This window comes from Patagioenas fasciata, chromosome 12 (genome assembly GCF_037038585.1).
Source record: "Patagioenas fasciata isolate bPatFas1 chromosome 12, bPatFas1.hap1, whole genome shotgun sequence".
In the NCBI taxonomy this organism is placed as follows: domain Eukaryota; kingdom Metazoa; phylum Chordata; class Aves; order Columbiformes; family Columbidae; genus Patagioenas; species Patagioenas fasciata.
The window spans coordinates 6,328,806-6,355,639 of NC_092531.1; the positions used below are offsets into that span (position 1 = coordinate 6,328,806).

Below are 26,834 nucleotides of genomic sequence, written 5' to 3' on the forward strand. Positions count from 1 at the left end.
CCTTTTGTTTTGAGCCTTTCTCCTCTTTCCTCTCTGTTTTGAATTGCTCTCAGACTGCAGTCTCACTTCCCTGCCTTCGTTGGCACAGACACCAGGAGAAAATGTGAGAGTGTTTACATAGCACTGAAGCACTAGGACTCCGGAGACGTGAATTGTGGACCTGCTGCACTACCTTGGTGACTTCGGACACCTTTCCGCGGTTCTGCTTTCCTTCCAACTCCCTTCTAGACCATAACCTCTCCAGGAAAGGACTTGCTTTTATTGTGTGATCCCTACCCTGTCTCATACAATAGGTCCCAACCTCAGGTAAGACCTTTAGGCACTCCCATTATATGAGAACAAGATTGTTGGTGTCAGTAATTAACATTCTTGTGGGATTGTTGGAAATGCTTTGGGATAAATACCACCTGCAATCCTCGTCTGGCTTCCGTGGTTTTTAAGCAGTAATGGAGGCTGATCCTGTTCGTGTGAGAGGCCCTGGACCATCTGTCCCGTCTCTTAGTGGGTGTGCACAGTCCAAAAATGAGTTATTAATACAATAGCTCAGTGAGAAGCGGGGCGCTGGAGAAGTGAGGGCATTGCCAGTGGGGAAGAAGGATGGAGGCTCAGTTTTCAGTCTCCAGTTCTGATCTCACCTGAGAACAAAGACTACAGGACAAATACTGGAACAGAGAGACAAATACCAAGCTAAGTGTCGCCGATGACACAGTGAATGCCTGTGACACAGTGTCATCCCATGACAGGCTTCCCGAGATGAAATCTCACTCTGGTGATGTGGATGGCAAAACTCCCGTTGACTGCAATGCCATCCACCTTTCCCCATGGGGGTTACCTAGATTTCCCTCCTGAATGCCCAGAGAGCCACATCCTGCATCATTATGCACATTCCCATAAAAAATAACTTATTCTTTAAAGTGTGGATTGTAAACCCTGCATTTTGGACTCTAGGTTCCCTCTATCTGCATCTGAAATCCCTAAATAAACAAACATTGGATTAGAGCTCGAGAGATCCCTCCGCTCAGCAACTGAAGCCTTTAAAAGCATTTCACATCAACTGCTCTGCTCCTGTTTCACTCAGTTGAACGCTGACTCACGCAAAGGGGCTCCGTCCGTCTTCCCCTCAAACTTCCCAGGGAACTCACCTTCCTTATTGGAAGGTCTGTCTCCAGCGAGGAGTTGGAATTGTTCAGCTGTTGACATCAGGAATGACATAAATATGGGCTGAGGTTAGACAGTTGCTGGCAAACGGCCCGCTAACCTAGAATTTGCTCTGCCAAGTCAGGAGGACGACTTTTTAACCTCCAAGCAGTTTGTAAAACCACATCTGTGAGCAATAAATATGAAAAATTGGGAAAAAAACCGATCTAGTATGTAGCGAATGATGAAAGACAGTGTGGACACCGTGGTGTGGACATTGGTGTGGAGGAATAATCACAGAGGTCATTGCTGCCAGAAATCTGGGGACATAGCTGATGCCTCATACGCAAGGGAGGCAGCACAGCAGATTAAATTGAAGGTATCTCATGGCTGTGTCTTAATAATCCAGGTCTTTATTCGTCCCGTCTTAGCCCCAAATTGTCTTATTGAGCTGTTAGAGGGTGCCCAGTAACGGGAAATTCTCTAGATAACAATAAATTGGTGTAACGCTTCAGTGTCACCTCACATCCTGCTAAGCGATAAACCACGATCAGAAAAATAGACACAACCGGAGTGCCGCTGAGCAGGCGAATCCTAATTTTATCAGCCTTTTTGCGGGCCACAGATAACCCAGAGCGACTCGCAGCAGCTCTGAAGCGGCTCCAAGTCTCAGCAGGAGTCAGAAAGACTCAGTCCTAGCCCGGGGACGGAGGAGTCCCAAAGGATCCGTGGAGTTGTCATTGTGCCATAACCTTGCTTCTGCAGCGAAAATCCAGCGAGCTGGTTTGAAATCTGAAGCACCTCAAGCAAAAAGGCAAAATTTTAATCACTGATGAAATGAAGGTCCTCGTGTGGATCGCTCTCTGGAGAATATTGTCTGCCTCTGATGAGCATGCACAGACTCCCAAGGAAGGTAAATGTTGCATTTTAAACTGTACAGTGTCAATGGCTGAATGACAGCATTAAATCTGGGCTGTAATGCTGAGATATCTCCAGGAGGAGAAAAACACCTTTTGCACTCAGCTGTGTAGGGATGGCTGAGGCAAATATATTGTCTCCAAATATTAAAGGGTGAGGGAATAATTTATACACATATGTGACACATCTGCAGCCTAAAGGTGTTTTGTTTTTAATTCAAGAGTTTAAAAGGTCAGCAATGCCAACAGTAAGGTGGCCTGTGCAACTGTAATTTGTCCCTTTTGTGCATTTGCATTATGATACACTATTTAATTGTAATTAGATCACATGCTGTTCTTTCGACAGGTTCCCGGCTTGACTCACTGTACAAAATAGACTGTGCTCACTAAGTAATAATTTTATTTTCTCCTTGCTGTTCAGTATGTGGCCCGTGCTTTATTTACTGCACACTATTCAAATATTGTTCTGAAGACAGATTTATTCATTTCCTCCTGGGCTTTTCCACAGTACTCATCACTATGGTATCCAAGTGCTTCACAAACTCTAATTCATTTTCTCAACACGGTTGTGAGAACTGGTATTACCCGTATTTTACAGATGAGGAACTTCGGCGTACAAACAGAATAGTAAAACCCGTCTTTTAATTTTGGATATCTGTCTCTGTTGTGAGCGCTGTGCTTTGCATCCCTCGCCGGAGCAGCCGTCGCCCCCTCGGCCACAGTGCCGGGCGGCCTTTCCCTGCTGCTTTTTGCAAGGTACATGAAGTCCCTGCATCTTCATTTTTGTAGTAAATTAAGTGGAAGTTGTTTTGGCACTTACCTTGGTTCCTTGACCTTGGTTCAGCATCTGAGCCAGGCTTATCCTTTTGCCCTGGCAGCCTTTATTCTGGTATTTCATAACTCAGGAGTGTTTTACTTTGCAGCCTAACTACTGTTGTTTTAATACAAGGCTATTTCTCCTTCGTTTAGAGCTAACATAGAAAAACGCCAGCAATTTAATCCTGTGTTGACATTGACGCAGGCTGTCAGCAATGTGGAAACTTACCCTAAAATGAGGAATGTAAATAGTTTGCATGCCGTCCAGCACTCGAAGGGGATGAGGTACGTTCCAAGTGTATTTCAGATACTTGCTGCCAGTCATGATGTGACCGTTTTCCAGGTGGTTTTCATTCCCGTTCCTAAATCCTCACCTTTCTGCTCTGCCTCCCTCAGCCTCCGTCGTTCCCACATCTCCATCCCTGTCTCTAGTGAACTCCCTCTTCCCCTTGGGGTTGTGTGTCCTCCTCCCTCGCCTGCTCCCCCTCTCCCATCTGATCCCTTTTGCCCAACAAATTTTCCTTCAGCCCTTAGCCAGGTAACGTACTGGTCTTGTGCTGGTCTTGTGCTGGTCCTCCTGGGTTGCACGTCCTCCTGGCAATTTTCTCCCCATACCCAGTCTGTTTTCAAGCCTTCTCCCAACACGCCGGCTTCCAGACTCTTCTTTGTGAGCTTTGCTTTATCCAGTTCTTGTCCCTGGTCCAGTTCTTGTCCTGGTTCAGTTCTCATCCCCATGAGTGTTACTGCAGGAGTTTCCTGCTCCAAGAGGACTGGAAGGACAGGTTCTCCACTCGCCCTTCCTACCTTCACACTTGGCATGGCCCAAGAAAGCGCCCGTTCTCGTTTGCAGGCTCAGAGATCCCTGACAGAAGGAAGGAAAGAAGAAATGTTTGTAACTTAACCTGACGTATGAACTTAAGATGCTTAAATTTCAGCACAGCGGTTCGTCTGGGACTATTAAGAGTGGCTGAAGGTAGGATTTTAGGATGGGAATTGCTAACCAGCTTTAATAGGGGTTCTACTACCAGTCCTGCCTTTTAATCAGTGCTTCCATTTTCAGTATAAATTACAGTTCCTTGCTGGTAATCCTCCTGGCATATCAGATATCCGCGTAACTCGGCAAGCGTAACGGAGAGAAACCCAAACACCCTTCTGAGGAGGTAATTATTCCTCGTTGTGAAAGTGCTCCCGGATATTTTGAGTAGAGGACAAAACCCCTGTTTCCTGACAGAAACAAAATTATAGAATAATGAAGCAAGTTTCACAATGAAAAGCACTTCAGACGCCGGTATTAGCTGATGCTTTGTAGTCACAGCAACAATGAATTAATCGTGCACATCTCTGCATCTCTATGTACAGCAAAATTCACACCCGCGTTTGGGTGCTCAGCAAAATGTGTCGTTGAAAAGCTTCTAAATTCGCAAATCCTGCTGGATCAGGGATAATTTCAGGAGAATATTGAGGTGCCTGCTTGGAGAGGGACAACCCGGCCACATGTGGGGAGTTTATCAGGTAAACTTGGCTGGAATTAGTCTTTGGTTCCTTAGCGGGAGTGTGGCTACCGGTGCAAAAACGTGTTTCTTTCTGGATTTTAAACTAATTTTAAATGGTTTTGCGATACAAACGCACATTCTGGGGGGGTGCACCCGTGTTCCACGTCTCGCAGTGCCCCAGGGGTACGGTTATCTCATGGTTACCACTTCTTGAGCCCTGGTACTACATAATTTATGTGCTGAAAGAGAGGATTCAATTAGTCAATAATAAAATGAGCAAGGATAGCATGCACATTGTAAAAACACAATTTAGTGGGCAACAAGCTGAGATGGAAAAAAATATAAGGGTACTCTCCATGTGATGAGTGGAGGAGGAATGTATATTTATAGCTGTTATTGTGTCCTTTGGAGGGATATGGGATAGACTAAAACTGGCTGGTAACGATGCAGCATTCAAATGATTTGGATTTGAATGGCAAATGCTGCATAAAATTAATTACCCCCAGGAGGATGAAAACACATTTCATTTGCCTTTGCAAAGTACGTTTGGTCTTTTCTTCCCATTTATTTATCCTTTGGTTTGTTGAGAAACATGCTTGTTTACGAAAGCCAACATCCCAAACTGAGCAGCAATCCTCCCCGCACAAGAAAACAAGTTTCTGCAAGTTATTTTTACAAGATTAGCGTGAGATGTATTTTTTTCCTCTCGCCGGTTCCCAGCAGCGCGCAGCCCGACGCCTCCTTGCTTGGCTCGCTGAATTTGCAAGGATAACCCAGGTTTGCGCTCTATAATTCAGGTTTTTTTGCGCGTCTCCGCGCACGGTAACACGGGCGGGTTTTGCAGCCGCGCTGCTCGGGCTGAGAGAGGGGTAAAGAAGAGTTGGTTTCACTGGAAGGCGGGAACCTCATTGCTGCGCCTCTCGGCAGGAGCGACGAGCTGAAGCGCGGGGCTCGGCCCGCACCCCGCGGCCGCCTCCTCGGGGCCGGGGGCGCCGTGTGGGCTGAGGGGCGGCGGTAGCGGCTCAGTGAACAACGGCACTCACTGAGGGGACAGCAGTACCGACTGACAGTGGTACCGACTGAGGGGACGGCGGTACCGGCTGGGTGGACAGCGATGCCGACTGAGGGGACTGCGAGTGCCAGCAGTACCGACTGAGGGGGCACTGGCACTGACTGAGGAGACAGCGGTGCCGGCTGAGGGGACAGTGACACTGGCTGAGGGGACAGCGGCACTGAGCGGCCGCGCATCCCGTCCCGTGCGGTCCCGTCCCGTGCGGTCCCGTCCCGTGCGGTCCCGTCCCGTGCGGTCCCGTCCCGTGCGGTCCCGTCCCGCCCCGCGCTCGCGCAGGCGCAGTGGCGGGCGGCCGCCCGGGCGCGCGCACACCTGGCACGGGGGTCGGCGGCGGGAGGGAGCGCGTGCGCCGCCGTCTCCCCGGGAGCGGCGGGAGGGGCGGAGCGCGCGGGCGCATGCGCACGGGAGGGGGGGGCGGGTGCGTGTGTGTGTGTGTGCGCGCGGAGGGCGGGGGCGGCGGGAGGAGGAGCGCGCGGCGGGCGCCCCTCAAGGCTCCGTGTGCGGGAGCCGGGACCGGCCCGCCATGGAGTGACCGGCTGCTCCCGCCCGCGCTCCCGCCTCGCCGGCCGCTCTGTGGGCCGCCTCCTCGGGGTGCGGAGGAGCGGGGGAGGCAGGAGGAGCCCCCCTCGGGGGAGGGGCTGGCGCTGGGTGCCCGGCTGCCGGGCGCGGGGAGCGGAGAGATGGCGGCGGGAAGAGCCCGGCGGCTCCTCGGCTCCCTCTGGATCGCCCTTCTCCTCGGGCAGCCGGACCCGGCCGGGGCCGCCGCTCGGAGCGGCTCCCAGAGCCTCCTCACAGGTACGGAGCCGGGCGAGAGCCGGGGGGCGCGGGGTGGGTGTGCGGGAGCGGTGGGGGCTGCGCGGGGGCGCTGCGGGCGGGGAGCGGCGGGTCCGCTCCGCTCCGCTCGGACCGTGCGGGCACCAGCAGAGGCCACTGCGCACCTGCGGACGGAAAACCAGAAACACCTGGGTCCCCTGTGAACGCCACAGCGAGTCACCTGCGCGGGGTCCCCGCGCACCTGAGATGAGTTGGGACACAAGCCGGCCCGCTCTGGGCTCCCCGGGGCCGGGGAGTGCTCGTTACCGGAGAGGAGACGAGCGGGCAACCTGTGGAGAGAGGGGAACTTGCCTGGAAACTGCCGCAATAGCTCAGAAACCAGCGAGCTGGCGGCGGTTCAGCCGCTCTAGTTCTCACACCTCTTACCATTGTTGCCTTTAATGATCCCTTATTGAATCCTGCTTTTTTTTATAGCCCACGAAAAGCGTAATCTCATCCAGATGAAGTGCGGTGTGCGTATGAGAAGCCTATCTAAAAAAATGCCCTTGTAGAAGACAATACTGTAGAAGGCTCTCTAGTTTTGCAGTAATGCTTATTTTGCAGAATATTTGTTTTAAAGAAGAACTTTTTTTCCCTTCCCCTCTTCGTTAGCAACAAGCTACTAGAAACCTTGTAAAAAGATCTGGTTTTGAACGCTGGATGCTGGGATTTTAAAAAAAATATTCCCATGTAGATCAAATGCTGGCATTTAAAAAGAGCTCTGTGCAAGTGGAATTTGGCAAAAAACTGCTGGTTAATTGACTTGTTTTTAGCAACTCGTAAAAGTAAGAATGGTTAGGCTGGTATTAAATGGTGTAATTATCCTATTGCAAATGCCATTAGGCAGCAATGTCCGTGGTAGCTCTCATCTCAGATACTACTGATGTAACCGTGTGTGCTGACTCCCGTTGACAGGGGATATATTTATTCTCTTACACACTACAAGCTTTGCAGATTCCAGGTCTGAAGCAGATTTTTTTTCCTGTTTGATAAATATTATACATGGAGTCAAAAATCTTCAGAGTATGTGTCATAGATAAGTTACTTTTTTGATGTGTAAAGTCTCGCCACGTGACGATTCTATTCCAGTATTTACAGCTCTACTGACAGCTCACTGTAGTTACTGTTGTGTTGGTCGCTCTTTGCTGTGTTAAAAAAATCCTTTGTGGGTTGAGGAAATGAGATTCATAGGTGAAGTTTTATCAGTTGAAGTCAAATATGTGAGCTCTGTTAGCAAAGGCGAAGTGATGTACTGAAACATGCAAAATAAAACCCTCATTAAAGCTGTTTGGAGTGGGAATTTCGGAAGTTCTGGTGAATCCTGGCTTTGTTCTCTCTTGTGGGAAGTGTTTTTGTGCCATATCGGTGGGTACTGTCCTGTGTCATCCCCGTTAAGGACCAGGAGCTGGGGTTACTCTGACTGTGTTTGTACCGGTTATTTAGAGGGAGTGAGTAAATGAGGAGGAAGAGGCTTCCTGGATTCTTTGTCTCAATGAGGATGAGATTCTTGATCTTAATTCCCACTATTTTCCACCTGATTATTACTGTTTATTTTTCTGAAAGAGATGATGCTTCATGTATATTTGGTGGGAGGAGAGAAACCTTCAAGTCCCTCCCTGCCTGAAGGGGAGGGAATTGGGTCCCGGCGTGAAAGTTCTCCCCTTTGTGTTGTGGATGTGAGGATGACAGCGTCTTATCTTCTGTCCTGTTCTGCGTGAAGCTCCATCTCCTTGGTGCTCTCTGGAGAACCTCGTTAGGTTGGAACCTTGTTAGGTTGGCGTGGAGGGCCAGGGAGGCAGAGGAACAAACACCTTGTGTCTAGTTCCAGGTTTAGCGCTGAGACTACAGTGCTGCTTGTTGTGTCCAGAGCAGTAGTTTTTTTAATGAAAAAAACAACAAAAAAAAGCAAGCTGGCCTTTTGGTGTGGCTAAAGATGACGCAAATGAGCGGGAGTTACAGATTCGGAAGCCCATATTCATTGTATGTAGCCGTGTATGTTTGAGTGATATTTGAACCCTTCTATAAATAGCCAGTCATTGCTCTGCAGAAGAAGAGAGTGTAGCTGAATTATCTTGGGGAAGAACACCTATATAACTTCATTTATTTGTGCATCTGTAAACAGTGTGTTTCCTAGTCTGTTTGGTTGATTTGCAAATAAGATAAAATGAGCTACTGATTTTAGAATTAGGACAACATTTCACTTAGCTAAGGGAATAAAACAAAGAAAGTAAGGAAGAAGCATCAATTTAAGTTAAATCCCGCCTCTTGTAACTGTTTGGAACTGACTTGAGTTTAATGGAAAACCTTTGATCTATACAGGATTGCATTACTAAGAATAAAATTCAAGTAGGTGTCACTATTAACTTTTAATACAAAAGCTCTGATAACCTATATACACCATTAAGATTGCAAATTAGATTATTCAGAAGCTGGAAATTTGTTCTGTCTCCCCCCTGCTCTTCTCTAAGCCCTTGGGATCCATGTATATTTTGTTGTTGGACAAGCTGGCCATTTTGGAAGTCCACAATCAAATGCAATTAGAAATTGGTGGCATGAAAGTTGCACGAGGCTCCCAGAACTGAACAGGTGTTTTTAGCAACATGTTGATCAGGGATCAGCATATGTTGCTCTGTAGGATGCTCTGCCTACGGTATGGGGTATGGAAAGCTAAGGAGGATGGGTGCATAGATCAGCTGGGTTCCTTGGAAACATAAGGCCAAAATTTGTTTCTGTTTTGTACATGCTTCTTGATTATTTCTAAATATATCACAGGCTAAAAATAGAGTGGAAATATTCGGGGCTCAGTTACATCCCAAGTCACTTAACACAGGTCTCCAGTTGATATTCCCGTTTCATATAAATACAGTATGTGTGTTCTGCGTGTTGCGTAGGAGCTGATAGAGCAGTTTGATTGCTTATAGCTCCTGAGATACATGTTCACCAGTGCCACTCATTTTATTTGCATGTATAAATAGGCAACAGTAAAAGCATCTGTTGGTGCTGGAGCATATTTCTTGTGGGGGTGAACAATAGTTTTCATAACCCGTGAATCCTTTCAGTGGGGCTGGGGTGCTGCGCTGTCGCTTGTCCTGGGACAGAAGCGATTAAGTTGCATCTGGCTTTTGCAACCTGTGTTTAATTGTTTTATTAGTCATCTAAGGAAGTGATTTGGCTTGCTTATGAAGGTATCCGAATAAACTAATGTTGCAATTTAAAAATTGTAAGGTGTGTCTACACACCTGTGCCTATTATTTATCACAGTGAAAAACAGCAAGCAAAACTTGTCGTATTTAAAATAAACACCAAACCCCAACCAACAAACCCCAAAGCAAAACACTTGGCTTAGTTACCTCCCGCTAACTTATCAGTGCAGTTTAAGTACGGAAATTCTGTATGGTGGTGGATTTTTCTTTATGCGAGAGTATTTGGTTATTCCTGATGATAAAACATCCTGGTGATTTACAAGACATCTTCAACCAAAGATTTTTAGAGAAATCTGGAAGCTATGTTGGCACCAACTCAAGTTTGCTGTGGTGCCAAGAGGAGGAGGATGAGAAGGAGCATGGAAATAGAGTGGGAGTTTGAGAGAACTACACGAGGAGCAATACAGTATGTTTCTTAACCTTTACTTTCAAACTATAAAGGCATTTCCCTTGTGCAACATCAGCCTGAGTATGATAGAGGGTTTGAAAGCAAATTCTGGTGCCATCACTAGTTTGGCGTGGCAATAATTTTGTGTATAAAATGTGTGCCAATATGTTCATAGCTACCTTTTCTAGACATGCAGTATTTTTATATATGCCGGATTTTCAGAGTTTCACTTGGCATTGTGTGTGAGGGGGAATAGCTGAAATTCTTGTTAATGACTAATTAATGCTCGTTTCCTCCAAGGAATCTGCCCTAGCGTTGAGATGCCAGTCGGTGGAAGGGAGGTTGGGTTCTGGGTGGAGAGGTGCTGCCCCAGAAATTCACATTATTGCGCTGAAACACATCTCTGTGCCGTGAGTAGTTAAATATAATGCTCTGAGCCTATTGATCTTTAAAAACGGCAAAACAGTTCTTAATGGAGAAAATGCCTCAGTACTGTGGAAACAACACTCATATTGGACTGATTGGATGCTATTGATTTAGTTCTCCAGTTAAATTGCCAAGATGAAAGTGGTAATCCTGATTAATTCCATGGAAATAGATAAGCACAATTTGTATGTGCATAGTTGCAGAGTTTTTTAGGAAGACTGAAACCCTAGCTTTATATGGTATTTCAGATGCTTTAATTTTAAGTGGATTTTTAGCATTTTGTATTCATGCTGAATAGAGTATCTTAATTTTATAAAACGAACAGGCTGTCAATTCATGATGAATCCTTTTTGCATCAGTTAAAATAGTGCGGGTTGTGTTGGGGTGTGTGTGTTGCTGTGTTTATTTTATTTTATTTTTTTTAATGAAAACTGTCCTTATCAAAGGGATTGAAGGAATTGGCAATGTTCTGCTGTGAAACTTTCTTGGGAGTTCGGGTAATTCCCTGGAATATATGACAGCCATGACATTTGAGGTGTGTACAAAGTGAAGAGAGTTCATGTTTAATTTTAATGGAAACTATTTAATGTCCCTTTAATAATCTGAGGAAGAAGTAAATTACTACAAAGCGAAAAGTTTATTTTTTTTATAGCATGACTAAACAACATCGCCCCTCTCCTTGCTTCTGGATGTTGTGGGATGCTTGGAAGCTATTAGAGATGTTAGCAGGAAAAAAATCACAACCAAATCCCTTAAGGTGCTGTTCTGAAGGGGCTGGCCAACTCGGGAACCCACTGGCCTCCAAATACCTATCCGCATATATATATATATATATATTTGAACTTTCCTGGTTCAGTTTGGTGTGGTGAAGCGGCCAGGACTGAGTATGGCATTTTTAGGAAGGTGCTGGTAATTTCTGTTGTGATACTGGTTTATATTTTACACTTCTAATTCCTCTTGCGTTCTAGTTTTCATAGCTATTCAGTAAGAGATGTTCTCTTGAGCTTTTTGTCTTTAAAATGCATTTTTCTGCATACATTGCATTAAAAAAACCCCACACTGTATACTTGCTGGTTTTTTCATTTATCTACAGCAGAAGGTTAGAAAACGTGTTAGTTTTTGAAAGCAGCCGAGCCACTTCCCATCGCTGCATTGGATGTTCCAGCCCTTCAGATCTGGTGTGTTTTTACCCGGTGATGATGGGAGAACCGTCCCAAAGAAACCCTGTAACCTGTGTCATTCTCATGTTTTTGTACTTCTGCCCCCTGCTCCTTTAAAATTTCATCTCTCCTGTTTTTGTTTTAATTGCTTATAGACTTTATATCCATTTGGGTTTCGGTGGGGTTTTATTTCTGCTTGATCAGAATAGCTCTATTGAACTTACTTACGATTTTAATATTTATTTTTGTCTTAGAAGTATGGGCATCTTCTGAGTTCTTGATTCTAGCTTTCTGCCCTTGCTCTTAATATTTTCCCTTTGTTTTTGTTTGACGTCTTTTTTAGGAGTCTTGAGGCTGTCAGGTTGTGTGACAGTGGGTCGGAGCAGGTGTCTGTAGCCAGCACACTTGTCTTCCATTATTATTATACTTCGATAAATTTCTCTTGTCTGATGTGCTTTTAGCTTTTTTGACATGTGTCTGATGTCAATGTTGACCTAGAGGTGAATAATGCAGTGCTGCCAGTATGTGTGTGGTGTTCTGGAGTTTGAGCTTTGTGCCAATATAGGTTTAAGTGATGTTTCTTGTCAATTAAAATATCTAAGTTAGACTTAGTATCATTGGGAAGAGACAATGTACTTCTCTGCAGCTTCATCTGTTAAATGTTCTGTGTGTAGTTTGCAGCCAGGTAATGATGAGACTTTTGCTCTGAAAGTTTTGCTTGATTTAGTGTTTTCTTTACTAAGGCATTTTGAACCATGGAAGATCCAGATTTGTTGTTGTGTGACTCTGAACACAATATTTTCATGTCTGCAACATAGCACTTCCTACTCTGTTGTCTTGAATGTAAAAGCCGGAGCCAAAATGATGAGAAATACATTGATTTCTCTTACTTTTGGCAGAGACACCTTTGTATTACTGATATCTTGAGCCCTCAGGAGCAACTTCCAGTGTTTTTCTGCTCCCAGGTTTCAGTGTAATGGTCCAGCAGCCTGTTTCTGCTTGTGCTGAGGTGGATGGAGTCCAGTCCTGTATAAACTTTGTCTTTCTTGGTTTTCCTCTCTGGTTAATGAACCTGAACATCCCTTTTTAACACCACTCTGCAGTTCATGCGTTGAAACCTTATAATGTAACTGTAGCAAGAAAGGGAGAGCCACAAATAGAGGTGTTCGGATATTCTTTCTAAAAGTAGAACAGGCTGCCAAAAGTCATTTAAGTCATTAGGCCTGTCATGACTTTTAAAATCTCTTGCGTGTGTGTTGAGAAGCAGAGTATGGCTTGCTTGCTGAATTTTTACTGTCACGTTGATTAAAAAAATGAGTAATTGCTTGAAACCAATAGCTGTTCAGTGTCGTACATAGAGAGGAAGGCTGGGTATTAACGAGATGAAATCTTTCCAAAAGTAATGCAGAAAGCCAAATGTTCCTGTTTGAAAACAGGCAAGGAAGCAAGTAGTAGTAATCAAGGAAAACTGCATCCAGAAGCATTTTTTGCTGTGGTAGGACAGCTGAACAGTTCGTAGTCTGCTCCTGTGCAGCCGGAATTGGCGTTCTTGATGTTGGGCTCCCGGTGCTCACGTTTCAGAAAATCCAGGTATTTTGTTATCAGTTTGTGAATCTTCTATTGGAAATGTGTCTGGGCAGATATGAAACACGGCAGAGAGGAAGTCGATGCCAAATGTTAATCCTGTTTTGATGTGTTTAGTTTCAGCGTTTGGAGCTGGCGGTGCCAGCGCAGGGAGGAGGACCCACATACTGTGCCCTGCCGTTTGCTTTCACAGGCATTTGCGGAGGATGGAGAGAGTTGGATCCGTTCCCTGATCTGCAGGAGCACTTGTATGAGCAGAAGGGAGAGGGTGACATGAGCACGTGGGAATGGTGCTACGAGAAAGGGACGCTGCTTTTGCTGCTGGGGGTAGAGATTGGCTTAGTATTGGAACACGAGAAGCACTAGGAATAAAATATATCGCGTGTCTTCTGTCACCATATCAGTCTTTAATATTATGATGTATTACAGCACATTGACTTCAGATCTATGGACGAAAATTTTGTCAGAAAATGTGTTATTGTTTTTAAATGAATTTGCTAATAAAGTGTCTCATAAAAGCGAATTTTTAGATTGGTAATAAATCCTCAATTTAGCTTTAATTACTGTTTGAGTTTTGTTAGTTTTTTCCCCACGCTGAAATCTTATTTGCTTGAGTGATTCCAAAGTGGGAATAGAGCTCCAAGTTTCACCTGAAAATCCTTAACCTTGAGGAAAAGAGCTCTAAAACTACCAGGTAGGTTACACTTTCAGAAGAGGGTAGTGGCCTGGTAATTCTTTGAATGCAGTATCTGCTTACTTGCTAAAAGAGAAAATTTAGTGCTGATTCCCTTGTGTAGCATATCATTTCAGGTGTCACTTTGAATCTCTCCTGCGGTGTAGCTTTGTGGGGCTGGGACTTTCAAAACCAACCCTGTACCGATAACGACATTTTGTAAGGAGAAAACTGAATTGAAACCTGACGGAGAGCGTAAGAAGAGCTCATAGATGTCGTATGATGTGCTGATATGCTAGTGAAGATGTATGGAAAGCATATGTGGCAGGCAAAGCAACTCCTTGTGTGGAGGCTTCCCCTGCCTCTACCAACCAATGTAGCAGTGCAGTGCTTCTGGACTTGGCTAGATGCTGATAGAGGGATGGTCTGATACTAGAGGAGTATTTTCTTGTTCATTTGCAAGGCAAATACATTTTATTGGACGCACTATTTTTATTAAGAGCTGTTAGAGTGTATACTGCAAATATTGGGTGTGACAGCCCTCCTTCATGATTTTCCCACGTTGCTTCCTTTTGTAGAATGTGGCATGGCTTGTCTTATGTTTGTAGTGTAAAATAGCTTATTTACCCTAATCTTCACATGTAGTTGTTTGCTTATGCCTAGTACAGGTCTTTGTAACCTTAATTTTAGGTTCTGTAGTTTTGTTGCCATGGATTCTTTTTACTCATCTCCTTATTTGAAGTTATGATAGTTTTTGAAAGATATTGAAATACTAAGAGGTCACAAATGGCTTAGATATCTGCAGTGATTTGGTAACCATTTCCGTGTTGTGGTTTTCTGTAACTTTTTTGAGGTTCGGATGAAAGAAAACACACCCAAACCATAGCTACAGGAAATCAGTGTCATATAGGAACTGCTGAGGTTTCCCCGTTGTGCTGTTGAGCGTAAAGCAGTGTTCTTCCCCTTGCCGCTTGTCGTCTTTGAGTACGGACAAACAGCATTCTTCATAGCCCGTGGAAGTAGTGTAGGTCTGGTCTAAAATAAGGAGGCAGGATCTGCAAGATAACACCGTGGTACCTGAATAGAGGTTTTCTTATTTCAGATTTGAGGCTTTTGTAGGGGAGAAGTTGGTTTCTGAACAGGGAAGGAGGAGCAGCCAGTCATCAAATGTATCCAAAGTAGGATCTGATATATTCTGACTCCTAGGTAGAGCTAGTTAAAGGCTTATTCTGGTTCAGCTTGATTGGAATATCTTGTGTTCATGGTAACAGCATTATCAGCCCAAAATCTGAAGTGGTATTTTGTAAGGCAGTGTTTTCCAGTTGTTCCTATATGCTGTTGTTGCCAGCATTCCATTTGGCTGTGGAAATCAATCTAAAAGAAAAAAGCCAGCATTCACAGTAACTGAAGGTATCTGCCTGTACCAGAGCTGATCTACATGTGCGTTTTAATCTGCCCTACATTTGTTCTCTCTGGAACTTACTCTGTAGGCACCATTGCTCCTGACTCCATCGCAGAGATGGAGCCTGTGCTTTGGAGCTTCATCTTTGTTTTCACATTCATTATGCACAGGCTATATTACCTGGGTATAACATTTTCAGGCATGTCCTTTTTAACTTTAAATAAGCAAGGATCTGTAAGAAATATATTTTTGCCTTTATTTTAAATCTTATGTCATCCTAAATAACCTTTTTTCCCAAGTTTAGCCTGTAAGCAGGCCATTCCTGTTTCTGCAGGAGGCTGTGAGGGGTTGTCAACTGATAGTTTCTGTTATATTAGAGGTTAATATATGGAACTCTGGTAACGTGAGGAGCTTTATCATTCCTAATTTGCCTGCTAAAGGGCTGTTGGTTATTGTGAGTGCACAGAGTGAGGAAAAGAGGGTGATGGTGTTTATTTAATAATAATAATTAAAAAAAAAAAGGCCTTTGTTGATTCTCCCTCGCGGGTACTGGTGGTATCAAGTGCCTTGTTGAATTATGACTAAATGCAAAGTCAGATTCACTGGCCTGTCTTGACTGCAATTCCCGGGGGATACAAAGCAGCTGGATTGAATTGGTAAACTGAACCTTAAATCACAACATGTTCAGTGAACTACCCATGTCACTAGCATCTAATTTCTTGTAATTCCGCGGTCTTACTCTATGTCAGTGTATTAAGGAGGGAAAGCGGATTATAGGTTGAGTTGATGGTTTCTATGAGTAGCTTGAAGATTGAAAATTTATGTATTTCTTTAAAAATGTGTGGCTTGTCACGGAACAAACTGGCTTTAAGATACAAAATGCACTTACTGATTTCAGAGAGATTTAACCTTGTCCTGCAGTGCCAGAAAAAGGTAGAGTTTGGTTTCAGTTAGGGAGAGGTTGATGCATGAGCAGTAATTCCTTTTTCACAGCGGAATGGTTATTGTTTGGCGCTACCTGTTACCGCGGATCTTTGGAAAAGTGAAGGGTGGGTAGAGGTCACGTCACCGCTCAGAACACCTGGAAGGTAACGCTGGGATGGGGTAACGGGCCAGGAGATGCTCACGGGGCTTAGTGCTGATTATTTTCTAACTTTCCTATTAGTGGTTTCAGAAATGGGACTTAATAATCTTTCAGGGCTTCCAGAGGTGCTGCGTGGGTGGGAATTAATGGTTACCTATTCTCTGCAAATAAGCAGGAATGTTTCTGCTGTTAGCGCTGTGCGGTTTGTTTGGTTGTGGAAGCTGTTACAGTTTTTTAGGTGGTATTTTGGAATTCTAATCATGAGAACACCCTTTGCTTCATAGTTTGGAAAATTTCTCCTCAGGCAGTTTTCTAAAAGAATGATAGAAGGGCTTTAGATGTTGACCAAATGATATCTGGCTATCACTATGAAAGCAGTTTCCACATTTGATTCATTCTTCTACCTTTTATGATAGTAACTGTTACATTTATGCAGTCTCTTATAGCAGTTTCAATCAGAAACATCCATGCTTGTTCTGCAGTTGCCCATATGTGCTCTTCCAAGGCTACAAAACAGCCGTCAGTGCTGTGTAGAGTAGTTCCGTTTTGAGGTGCCATTTCCTAAATGTTTTTAGAATGAAAAATATTGTACTTGTTTTCGAAGCGTCAGATTTGCATGGAGGGGGAAAAATTGATCAAAGGTGGTAGCTACAATGTATAAATGAAAGTATGAGCTTGAATAGACCAGTTTGGCAAAAATTAACTTTAAAATGAACAAACAAAAAAACCAAATCAAAACAAAAAAGCCCCAAAACCGCAACAACAAAGACTTCTAATTTTGGTGATTGTAACTGATCTGCATTTAACTTTCCCAATAAGCACATACATGACTCAAAACCAAGTGAAGATATTTGGCAGAAAACAAAGCTGTCACCAGAAAACTCAAGAAATGCTGTCTCCAAGTGTTCCGTTCCTTAGCAGGCTTTTGATGCAGGCAAAGAGCAGCGGCACAACTTTGCTTTTACAAAGCTTTTAGCTTACCAGAAAGCGACATTTAAATTCAGGAATTCATCACGAAGGCATCTCATGTTAATTATATGTCATACACTTTGATGCCGGAGTTCTTGTTTTAATGAACCATTCTGGGGGAGGCGGTTGCTGGTTTTTTAGGTTGGCTCCTCCCTTTGCGTAATCTCTGTTGTGCATTTTCTCAGCGTTCGCCTCCAAAGTCACTCCTAAGCTGGATTTCACAACTTTTTGATAAAATTAGAAGCGTATTTCTGTGATTAGTGTTTAATTGCTGCGACCTTGCTGTCCCTATATCTAACATTTTGTCTCTCTAAAGATAGATCTGGACCTGACTTAATTTCTCTCCTTTATACGTTTTTACACTTTCAGACTTTGATTTACAGAAAAGGATCAATAAAAATGTTTATTGTTGAAATCAGTTTTAAACTGTTTGTGACACGTGGCATGATTCTTCACCTTGCTCTACTTGCCTAAAAAAGAACTCTGATCACAGGAAATCTAAACTGCTCTGGTTTAGAGGATGGTCATTCTAAACTTTGAGAAGCAGTTCTGAGAACTCGGCTATATTTTTGAGCTCTGCTGTAATATCATGCAAGATCTTTCTGAAGTTGCTTCATAATTTTTGGTGTACAGAAATAAAGATGTCAGAATATACTTCTGTGATGTTGACATAACCTGGTCTCTGTCATCCACAAGGCTGAATTTAAATAGCAATTGGGAAACTGGATGCAAGTCTTGCGCTTAAAATCCCTGTTAGAATTCCTATCAAAAATTCTCTGGATGAATCTGTTTGGTGAATTTTTCAACTTGGAAAAAATTCTTGACTTCCTTGTGTGTCCCCACTCGGCGCAGTGTTTGTGGGCAGCTGCGTGACATAGATAATGAACACGTAAATATAGGTAAAGGACACATCCAGGGAGGTGGTGTCTGAGCTTGAAGTGCCTCGGACACACATCGGGGATCAGGTAACAGCAGTAAAAGAGTTGGATGGGTCTTTTAGTGTCTTTCTCTTTTCTGTGCAAATCCACCTCAGAGTGGGAATGAGTAACGTGTCATGGGCGAGTAACATGTTTGTACACAAGTCCCTTACACCTCTGCTCGACTTGCGAACAGTTTAAAAATACAAAATTTGTGCATCTTTAATGCCAAGGTAATGCATAAACCTGTATGTGCTTTGTAGGAGTAGGATTTCACTTCATACACTTACAGAAATGTGTTTTTTTGGGGGGGAGATAGTCGTATTTACTTGTGACATGCCGTGAAGCCGTGAGGCTCCGTAAGGATATGGAAGCTGCGAGGTGAGCGGGACTCCTGAGGTTCGGGGTGAGGAGCGGGAGAATGCTCTCCCCCACCCCAGAGCTGGAAAGGAGAGCGTTTGCACTCTTCCTGGCTGTCAGCAATTAGCTTTTCGAGTAAACATTGATTTTTAAATCTGGGAAGAGGAGGATAATTACGAGATTCTTAATACGTTAATGTGGACTGGAAGCTGGACTGTGATTGAATAATTTTATTTAGCTGTATTTACGTGGCTAAGTAGGTGAATGTAAAATCCAAACCTGAACACTGTAGCAAGGGCCTCCTTCCTCAGGATTGTTTTCTTTCAATTAGTGTGGTGCTTAGAGCTTTTCTCAAGTGTTCTCTTGTTCTTCATTGTACGAAAACTATTTTCCTTTAATGCTTTCTTTTTTTTTTAAACCACTTTAACCCTTGACCACTCTGGTATGAAGTTGAATAGAAGACTTTGGCTGTGCCTGTGCTGAAAATTTGAAAAAGGAAGAGAAGTCTTGCTTTCTGATGCTGCTTTGTCTGCTTTTTCCTAGTACGTGTTAGTGCAAGAGCAGAAGTCTGCCCTGCTTAATGAACACTAACAAACTTTGCATCCTGCAGGCATTATAAGGATGCAGAAGTATCACCGAATTTTTAAAGGTCTTAATTCGTCTGAAGCTCAAACCCTCCCCCATGAACAGTTGTGATTTAGAGTCACGGCCAGCATTGCGCACCCCAAAAGATGTCAGTGTTTGGATGTTGGAGGGCCGGTCTTTCTCGCTCTAATCCTGTTGCTGATATTTTCATTGCTTGACAGAGCAGAGGAATGTCTGAGGCCGCGGCAGGGGGCTGCGGAAAGCAGCGGATTGAGCCCAGCGCAGGGAAAAAGCCTCATGTGCTCCCCTGGGATTGAAAAGAAGGGGCTGCAGCCCGGCGGACTGTGATTTACACACAGCACGCTTGTCTGGGGCGGGAGGAGACGGAGGCTCAATTGGTGCAGCTTTATTTGCTCGAGAAATTAAATGCCTCGCGGTAACTAAGGACCAGGATTACAACTAATTGCTTTATACCTGGAGTGACTCTTGCCCTGTTCTGCCTCTCTGATACCAGCTTTGGCCCATAGTTGAATCAAAATTATATCAGTTTTTAGTAGGGATAAATTCTAGGGAGACTAAGAGCTTAAACTGTGATTTCTAACGTGATGGATGTCAAAGACAAAGCCTTTCACAAGCTGTTGTGGCAGTTTGTCTGGGTGGCTCATTGTTCTTCATTCACACTTGCACTGGAAACGCTTTTATGGGGAAGAGCTGCTTTGTATTTATACAGAGATCTAAACAAATCTGGAGTTTTACTTCTTGACCAGAAAAATTCAAATGCTATGAAAACTAAGTGCAAAGACAAATGCAGAGAAGCTTTGAAGAAGTAGATATGTTCAAATTGTATTTCTGTTAATACAATTGATTTTGCATACGACTTAAACATAAAAATTTACTTTTTTGATGTCTGAGGTTAAACAGTTAAAATATTATTCTGGAACATTACAAAATACTGGGGTACAGACAGGTTATGTGGAAATGAAGCTGTGTATTCTTGGTGTTGTTCATCCAAATGTTTGTCAGTGGTCCAGCCCTTTGTCATGTTTCCTTGGAAAGTGTTATGAATCTCATCTTTAGGTCTTAATGATGCCAATATTAAGCCAATTCTTTCTCTGAAAGCGAAGTAGCTAATCAACATACAGTTGTTGTTTTGTTTTGTTTGTTTGTTTGTTTTTGTTGTTTGTTTGTTTTTTGCCTCAAATGTTGATTTTTTAACACTTCTCATCCATCCTTGGCTTTCCTGGGTCCACAGGACATTATTTTAACAAAGAGGTAGAGAAGTGTCTTTTACACGAGTGCCAGTTTTGCGGCACGGTGCGGATCTGACACAGGAATTACATGTATCCGGTCATCTCAAGGATTCTTCATGTGGACTAAACAGTGTGGTTTTTAATAGATTAAAACAGGTTTGTGAGAATACAACACAGCTATCTGCCTTGTGTCTTGAAGGCTCCAAAGCAAACCCTGTAATTATGTTCACTAATCAGAAGAATCCAACCTGAGAATTTGACTCCACAGCTTCCATCAGACACAGACATCCCCACATTGTACGCCCTTGTTTTGGCGAGTTTACTAGACTTCTGGTGTCCACCCAGAAATCTCCATGGCAGGACAACTTGGGGATACATTTTTCATTTGCGTCAGTTGGAGACAGAGGGTACCATGCATACAGATTTTTCCTGCTAAATTTAGATGTAAAGCATAATATTTAGCTCAAAAAGTAGTTTAAAAGGTGTACTTGTCTCAGGGTGCTGAAGGGCTGGTGGCTCTGGCTGGAAGAGCTTGAAGAGCACAAATTAAATGGTTAAAGTATGACCATTGTATTCAAACAACTGATACAGGGTAGGTAAAAAAGGGCTAATCCTATTCCTTTGCACCATTCTGTCAGCCTGGGTGTTGTGTTTTTTCTTTACAGGTTTATCCTTTATGCACTTGTTTGATTTAGCATTTTTCACTACCTTTTGGGGTAGCTCTTTACATATTTTGGCTGCTGTGTGAATGTAAAGGAATTCTGTAGACACAAATCTGCATTAGCAATGGGTCGGGCACTGTGTGCATCCCATCTCCAGTCACTGCTTCTAGTGGCAGCGGGCACTTGGCATGCATGCTGTTTATTTTGAAGAAAACCAGGAATTTAAATAAAATGTGTCAGTCTTTTCATAACAGTTTTCATATGGAAATAAATGTACTTGGCTCGTTACTTTGACAAGTGGATTTTATTGTAATGTGTTGTTTCACTCTTGTTTTGTGCAGATTATACCATTCTTATGCATATAGTCTGGTCACATAATAGTTTATTCATGACTAAAAATTACTTTGGGAAGTGCAGAGCTACAAGCAGTTGTCACTTTCCCCAGTCTTTCTGAATGGCTTGAAATCACTCTGAACTCTTGAACTGTCTTTTCTTGTTCCTCGGAATATTAACTTTATCACTTGAGAAACGAGCACAATTTGCGTGCAGAGAATACGCAATATTTCATCCTCCCAACCTCCAATTTTACTTTATATGGAAATCAAGCTACTAAATTCCCAAACCTGAATATTCTCACGTGACGGCCGGGTGTAAGGTGACCTCCTTGGCTCTGCTCCCAGGCCAGGAATGCGTCGTTTCTTTGAGTTAGACTTTGAAACAGGTATTACTTTACAATTTAATTGGCTGCATGCATCGCAAAGGGTAAAAACCGGTGGGTTTTTCCACTGTGGAGACATAAAGGCTTGTTTCACCGAGGAGGAGGCATAAACACGCTGCTACAAGGAACCCTGTGTGAACCGAGCTATACCGAATACTTCAGGGGGAAAAAGAAGTCAGATATATATTTTTTTCGTGGCCTTGTGGGTTTGGCAGCGTCAAACAAAACAGTCAGTGTTCTCCTAGGAAAACTAAGGAATTCTGTTATATCTCAAAAACATATTTAGAGGCCCCCTGGTGTTTGTGCATGGCTGCCAACGTTCGGTCTGACTTTGGTGGAGGTTCTTGCGTGGTTTGGTCGCTGCCGTGTTTTGCCCGCTCTGGTGACGGTTTCAGATCTGGGGCAGCAACCAGCTGCTGTGGAACCAAAGGCCGCTGACAGTTAGAGAAAAGAAAAAAAGGGAGAAAATTCAAAATGTTTGGAAGGGCAAAGCCTTTGTTTTGGAGGTTTTTTTCTTTTCTCTTGTTTTTAATAACTGAAAGTGATCTAATTAGTGTCTGTAGCTGGATGAGAAGCCTTTTGCTGACCTATTTTCAGCCGCCTTTCATCAGCTCCTCTGCGGTTCAGGCCTTGGGAGCAGTTATTTAGCAGTGGGGAACCAGACATCACAAGGAGGGCGCACAAGCCTTTTGGGTCTTTGAATCTTGTTTTGCTAGTTGGTTGGTTGCTCCTTATTCAGTATTTGTGGCTCGTCTTTAATTTAATTTCACTTTACCGTTTTTGGCTTTTCTTCTTTGTGATCTGTGGCTTTGAACATCTGAAAGGTCCTAAATATTTCATCAAAATAAGACCTAATTCCCCTTCTGAAGAGAATAAATCACGTTAAAAGTGGTAGAAAGAGAAACCACGTGCAGGCAAAATGTGGTTTGAGGGGAAAGCTGCACTGATGTCCCTCTGCTGCCTCCGATCTCGTCTCAGGCTTCCAGTACAACTTGGGTCATTTCCATTAATCTAGTTAACGCTAAGAGCTCTGGGTGCAGGACTTACACGTGTGCGTTCGCTTAAAATCTCATTTTCTCCTGGTCGCCTCAGTCCTGGTTTCTCCAGCTTCTCGTTCTGTGTTTAAATCTGTGCAGCAGCTGCATTAAGACTCATTTCTGAATTTTTTTGGAGTGGAGAGCAGGGATATGTTTGTGTGACTCTTTCGTAATTGCAAGTAGGATGTAATAATGATGCGTATCCTTCCTAATGCTGTTTTAGCGGAGTTTTCCGCAGTCTGCATTTACAATAAATTCCCTTTAGTGAGAAGCTGGTGGTGAAACTACCAGATTTGTAATACTCCAACCTGGCTAAACTTGTTACTGCAAACTGCTGGAGGCTGATGAAGAGCTTTGGAGATGTCAAGTGTTGCAGAAGTGATCAGCAGCGTTAATCAAACCCATGAACGTGCAGGGGTGGCAGATGTGGGTAACATCTGTGGCAAAATAGTTCATGGTTAGTCACTGAAGTACGTAGAATGTTTTTTCCATGTGGATTTGGTTACTAATAATAAGATTGAAAAAAATATTAGAAATTATCACTGTGCTCTCTTTTTGCAGAATCTAAGATCTGATTTTCAAGCAGTTCCTGACCCTCTGACTCCTGTAAATTTTTTTTTAATCCCATCTGAATATTTTCTGGCAAGGTAGTTAAAATATTATTTAAACAGAGTATCACTTAAAGCTGATTTTCTTTTTTAAGATAAATATTTAAAGTTTTACTTACTTTAAAATCAACATTTATATTAATGCATAACAATATTCTGGCAGCACAAGCCTGACATTTAAAAGAAATTCATGTGAGTAGGAGGGGGAAGTCACTAGATCAGTGTTAGAAGCAGAGTTTGTGATCCGCTGGATCCTGACGGCAATCAGATTTATGCCAATGCAAAAAACAACCACTTCGACAGTTCAGTAGATACTTTGTGCAACCTTAAAATATTAATAAGGAACAGAAAAATCAGGGCAACTGTGTCTTTTGCTTCAGTCTGTAAATTAGGACTTGCGTGTGAGGAGCAGAGATCATAGGACCTTTTTATCAAAGCTTTTCAGCTCACCATCTATAGAGACTTTTGTTCAACAGAGAGATCTTAATGTGCAGAACATCATCGGCTTGTAAGTCAAGAGCATTTAATGTCTATTTAAAAAAACACAGATGACTTCCATGTTTGCAGCATTCAAGTTAATTCTCTAGAAAAACAGCTTGATGCTGATATAAAGTAGCTTTATGTAATAAATAGTAATAATCTCTTTTTACATGTTTCTGCTTTAGAAGGTAATGCAGATGGGTGTTAAGAAGTGTGATAGCCTGATGATGCACATAAAGTATCCTTTTGGTCCAAAAATTGAGGTTTGGTATAAAGATTACAGGCTGTCATCTTGAAAACTATCAGCCTGGCTTTGGGGGGGAAGGTTTATAAGAATGAAACCATTAGTTTTAAAACAACTGGGGGATGGCACGACACAACAAAACTCACTTTTTGTGTTCTTCAGAGTAATGGAATGAATTGTATTTTCTTCCTCTCCCTTTGCTCTAAGCACTGAAACACCACCACCTCAATAATTCCCCGCTGTAGTTCTGCTGAGTTAATTTTTTAGTTTTCAGAATTTTTTAATTTTCCTTTCTATGGAAAACAAGTCTGATGAATTTGTAGTAAGTAATGAGTCTCTTACATGTTAAGATCAGTTGCAGGTGAACATTTATTATATGAAAATGGAACAAGGAGGAACTGTTGTGTGTGCAGACACGTTGCCATTTTGGAAGGAATTATTTGTTACCTTAAAGATGGAGGAAAAGTAGATTTTGGAGCCTGAAGAAGCATGAGGTTAAATGAATCATGAAAGAACTCCTTTTCTTCCCCCCACATGTTTGTGCTTTGATTTACTGCATATTACTTTTCTTCTTCCAGAGTTGTTCTCCAGCTCACTTTTCCATTTGTGCTCGGAAACCGTACATAGTGCTTACAGATGAATTATAAATAGCCTGAGACATTGGGCATTACCTGATCCGTTCATTCTTCTTCTCCTTCTTTATGGTGGCAGCCTTGGCCAAAAGAAAAACCTATTGTTAGTGAGCCAGAAACAGGTCTGCGTCTGCATTTTCAGGAATGTGCTTTTAATATTCTTGGACAACTTACCTCTCACCAAGAATTGTTGGTGTTGGAGCTGCAAGGGCTGCACAAACTTCCTGAGAGGAAGCAATTGTGAATTATTCAGGAAGTTGATAGGAAATGTGTACTTCTGTCTGTGAACTACATGAAGGGCTGAGGCTTCAAAAGCACCAACCTGCATGTCACAATGCTTGACAAAAATTGGCTTGTTCTCCAGTTATAGGAAACTTTGTTTTGTCGGCTGGATGTCAGCAATGTGACCCTCTGTTTTTTCCTTGTTTGAACTTGAACTCATCTGAAAACGGCCTTACAGTTGCTGCCTGAACTGTGCTTTCTCTAGTGACACTTATTAGCGGCACAGTGACAGAACGTGGTTTGTGGTTGTTTTTTGTCCCCCTGGCTCTCACTTACCAGGCAGACCTGGCTGCTGTGGTGCTGGGTGAGAGTCACTTCCCCGGAGAACCGAGATCTGTGAGGATAAAGACAATTTTACATGATTAAGCGTGTTCTTTGGCTACTGTAATAGGTGCCATTTCTTTGGTTTTGTCTTATTAATGTAAATCAGAATTGTCAATGTGTAAGTACATAGTCTCAGGTAGAATAATGATTGGTTATCTAACCGCCAAGTATTGCAAAAGTATGAAGTCAGGCTGCCTTGTGATAATGTGGATGAGGAGCGTGTTTGGTGTTTGTTAAAGGTTTTCTTCGAGTTCAGCTGTGGGCTCCAGCTTGCACAGGGATGTGGGAGGCTGCAATTGGGGCCTTATCTGAAGGAAAGCTGTCCTAGCGAGTTACACACTGCGCGTTTGCTGTAATAATGAATAATTCTTTCAAAATATTCATCATTAGCATTGAAGTACTATCTGGATTTTTTTGAGGTCTAAAAAGTTGGAGTTTGCAGCCTTTTTCCTCTTGAGAGCAGTGAATCTTCCACCTTGATGTGACTGCCTTTTTATTAATTTTGTGGGACCTCTTGGAAATCATTGTCAAATTTGCTTAACATTTGCAAATACAGACTTGGGAGTCCCTGCAAGTCAGGACTTTGTGCAAATACATACATAAATATGCATGTCTATACAAAATTTGCCTTGTTTACTTGAAAGCAGCTAGAAATAGTGATATGAGTATGACTGATGTTTGGTGGCCAGAAGGATTTTGGACTTGCTCTTGCCATCTCTGACCTGCAGATGGTTTGTACTGCTGAACTAAATTATAGTTTGAACATGTTTTTTTGGGTTCTCTTTTAGCTTTGGCCTCTTTGTGGGTTTAGGCGTTTTAGCAGCTTGGAGAATGAGTTAGCAAAACTCTGTTTTTCTGCGTGGTTTCGGAAGAGCTGGCCACGCTTGCTTGAACTGAACTAATTGGGGTGTGATTAACCTGATTTACTTCTGAAGAGAACAGAAATCTAAGTATATAATTAATGAAGGTCATTTAACTTGGTTCTTTTCTTCCCTTTCCTTCCTGTTCAAACGGGGAACTTTGCAGGCCTTGCAGTGAGGTTTGTTTGGGCAGCACCATATGCCGTGATACCCAGACTGTCGAGACCTGCAGTGTAACTTGTACTTTAGCACGAATGTGCAGGATTCATCTCGGCCCTCCTGCCCTTCTCCTGGGCTTAGAAAATAATTTGATAAAGCAAAATAACTTTGAGAGCTATTTTATTCTAGAATTAATAATGTAAGAAGTGGTGCTAGAATTCGATAGAAAACTATCTATAGTTTTTCTGTTGGGCAAGAGTTAGAACGACCTCATGAGGAGAGTTTAAAAATCACATTTTTAATCATTGTTAATAATTTTTAAAGCTGAAAGAATCATGCAGTCCTTGTGAAGAGTTTTGAAAATAATTTGAGTTTCTGCCTGTTCCTGTTCTCCAATTCTTCTACTTTCTGTTATTGCTGGAAATGCTTTTCTTCTATCTCAGAATTTTGCCGTTCCTGTAATATAAGCCTCCGAGGAGGTGTTACAGAACGGGTGAGGCTTCTAGCTGGATTGTATTTATCAAACCCTTGTATTTATCAGAACGCGTCCACCCTGTCTTTTAATCTGTGCCACACACC

General features: G+C 43.0%; 1 protein-coding gene across 10 annotated transcripts in view; it reads left to right on the forward strand.

Annotated features, from left to right (window-relative positions):
• The first annotated feature begins 1,840 nt into the window (after positions 1-1,840).
• The window catches only part of NEO1 (neogenin 1), a 165,409-nt gene continuing 140,415 nt past the window's right edge, over positions 1,841-26,834 (forward strand). For 9 of the 10 annotated variants that reach the window (XM_065847835.2, XM_065847836.2, XM_071813739.1 and 6 more), the window contains exon 1: positions 5,880-6,230. In XM_065847835.2, coding sequence (XP_065703907.1) covers positions 6,116-6,230 — 115 coding nt within the window. In that variant the 5' untranslated portion in view covers positions 5,880-6,115. Of the gene's footprint in view, positions 2,051-5,879; positions 6,231-26,834 lie in introns of those variants that run through there. The other variant, XM_071813736.1, reaches the window with a different exon arrangement.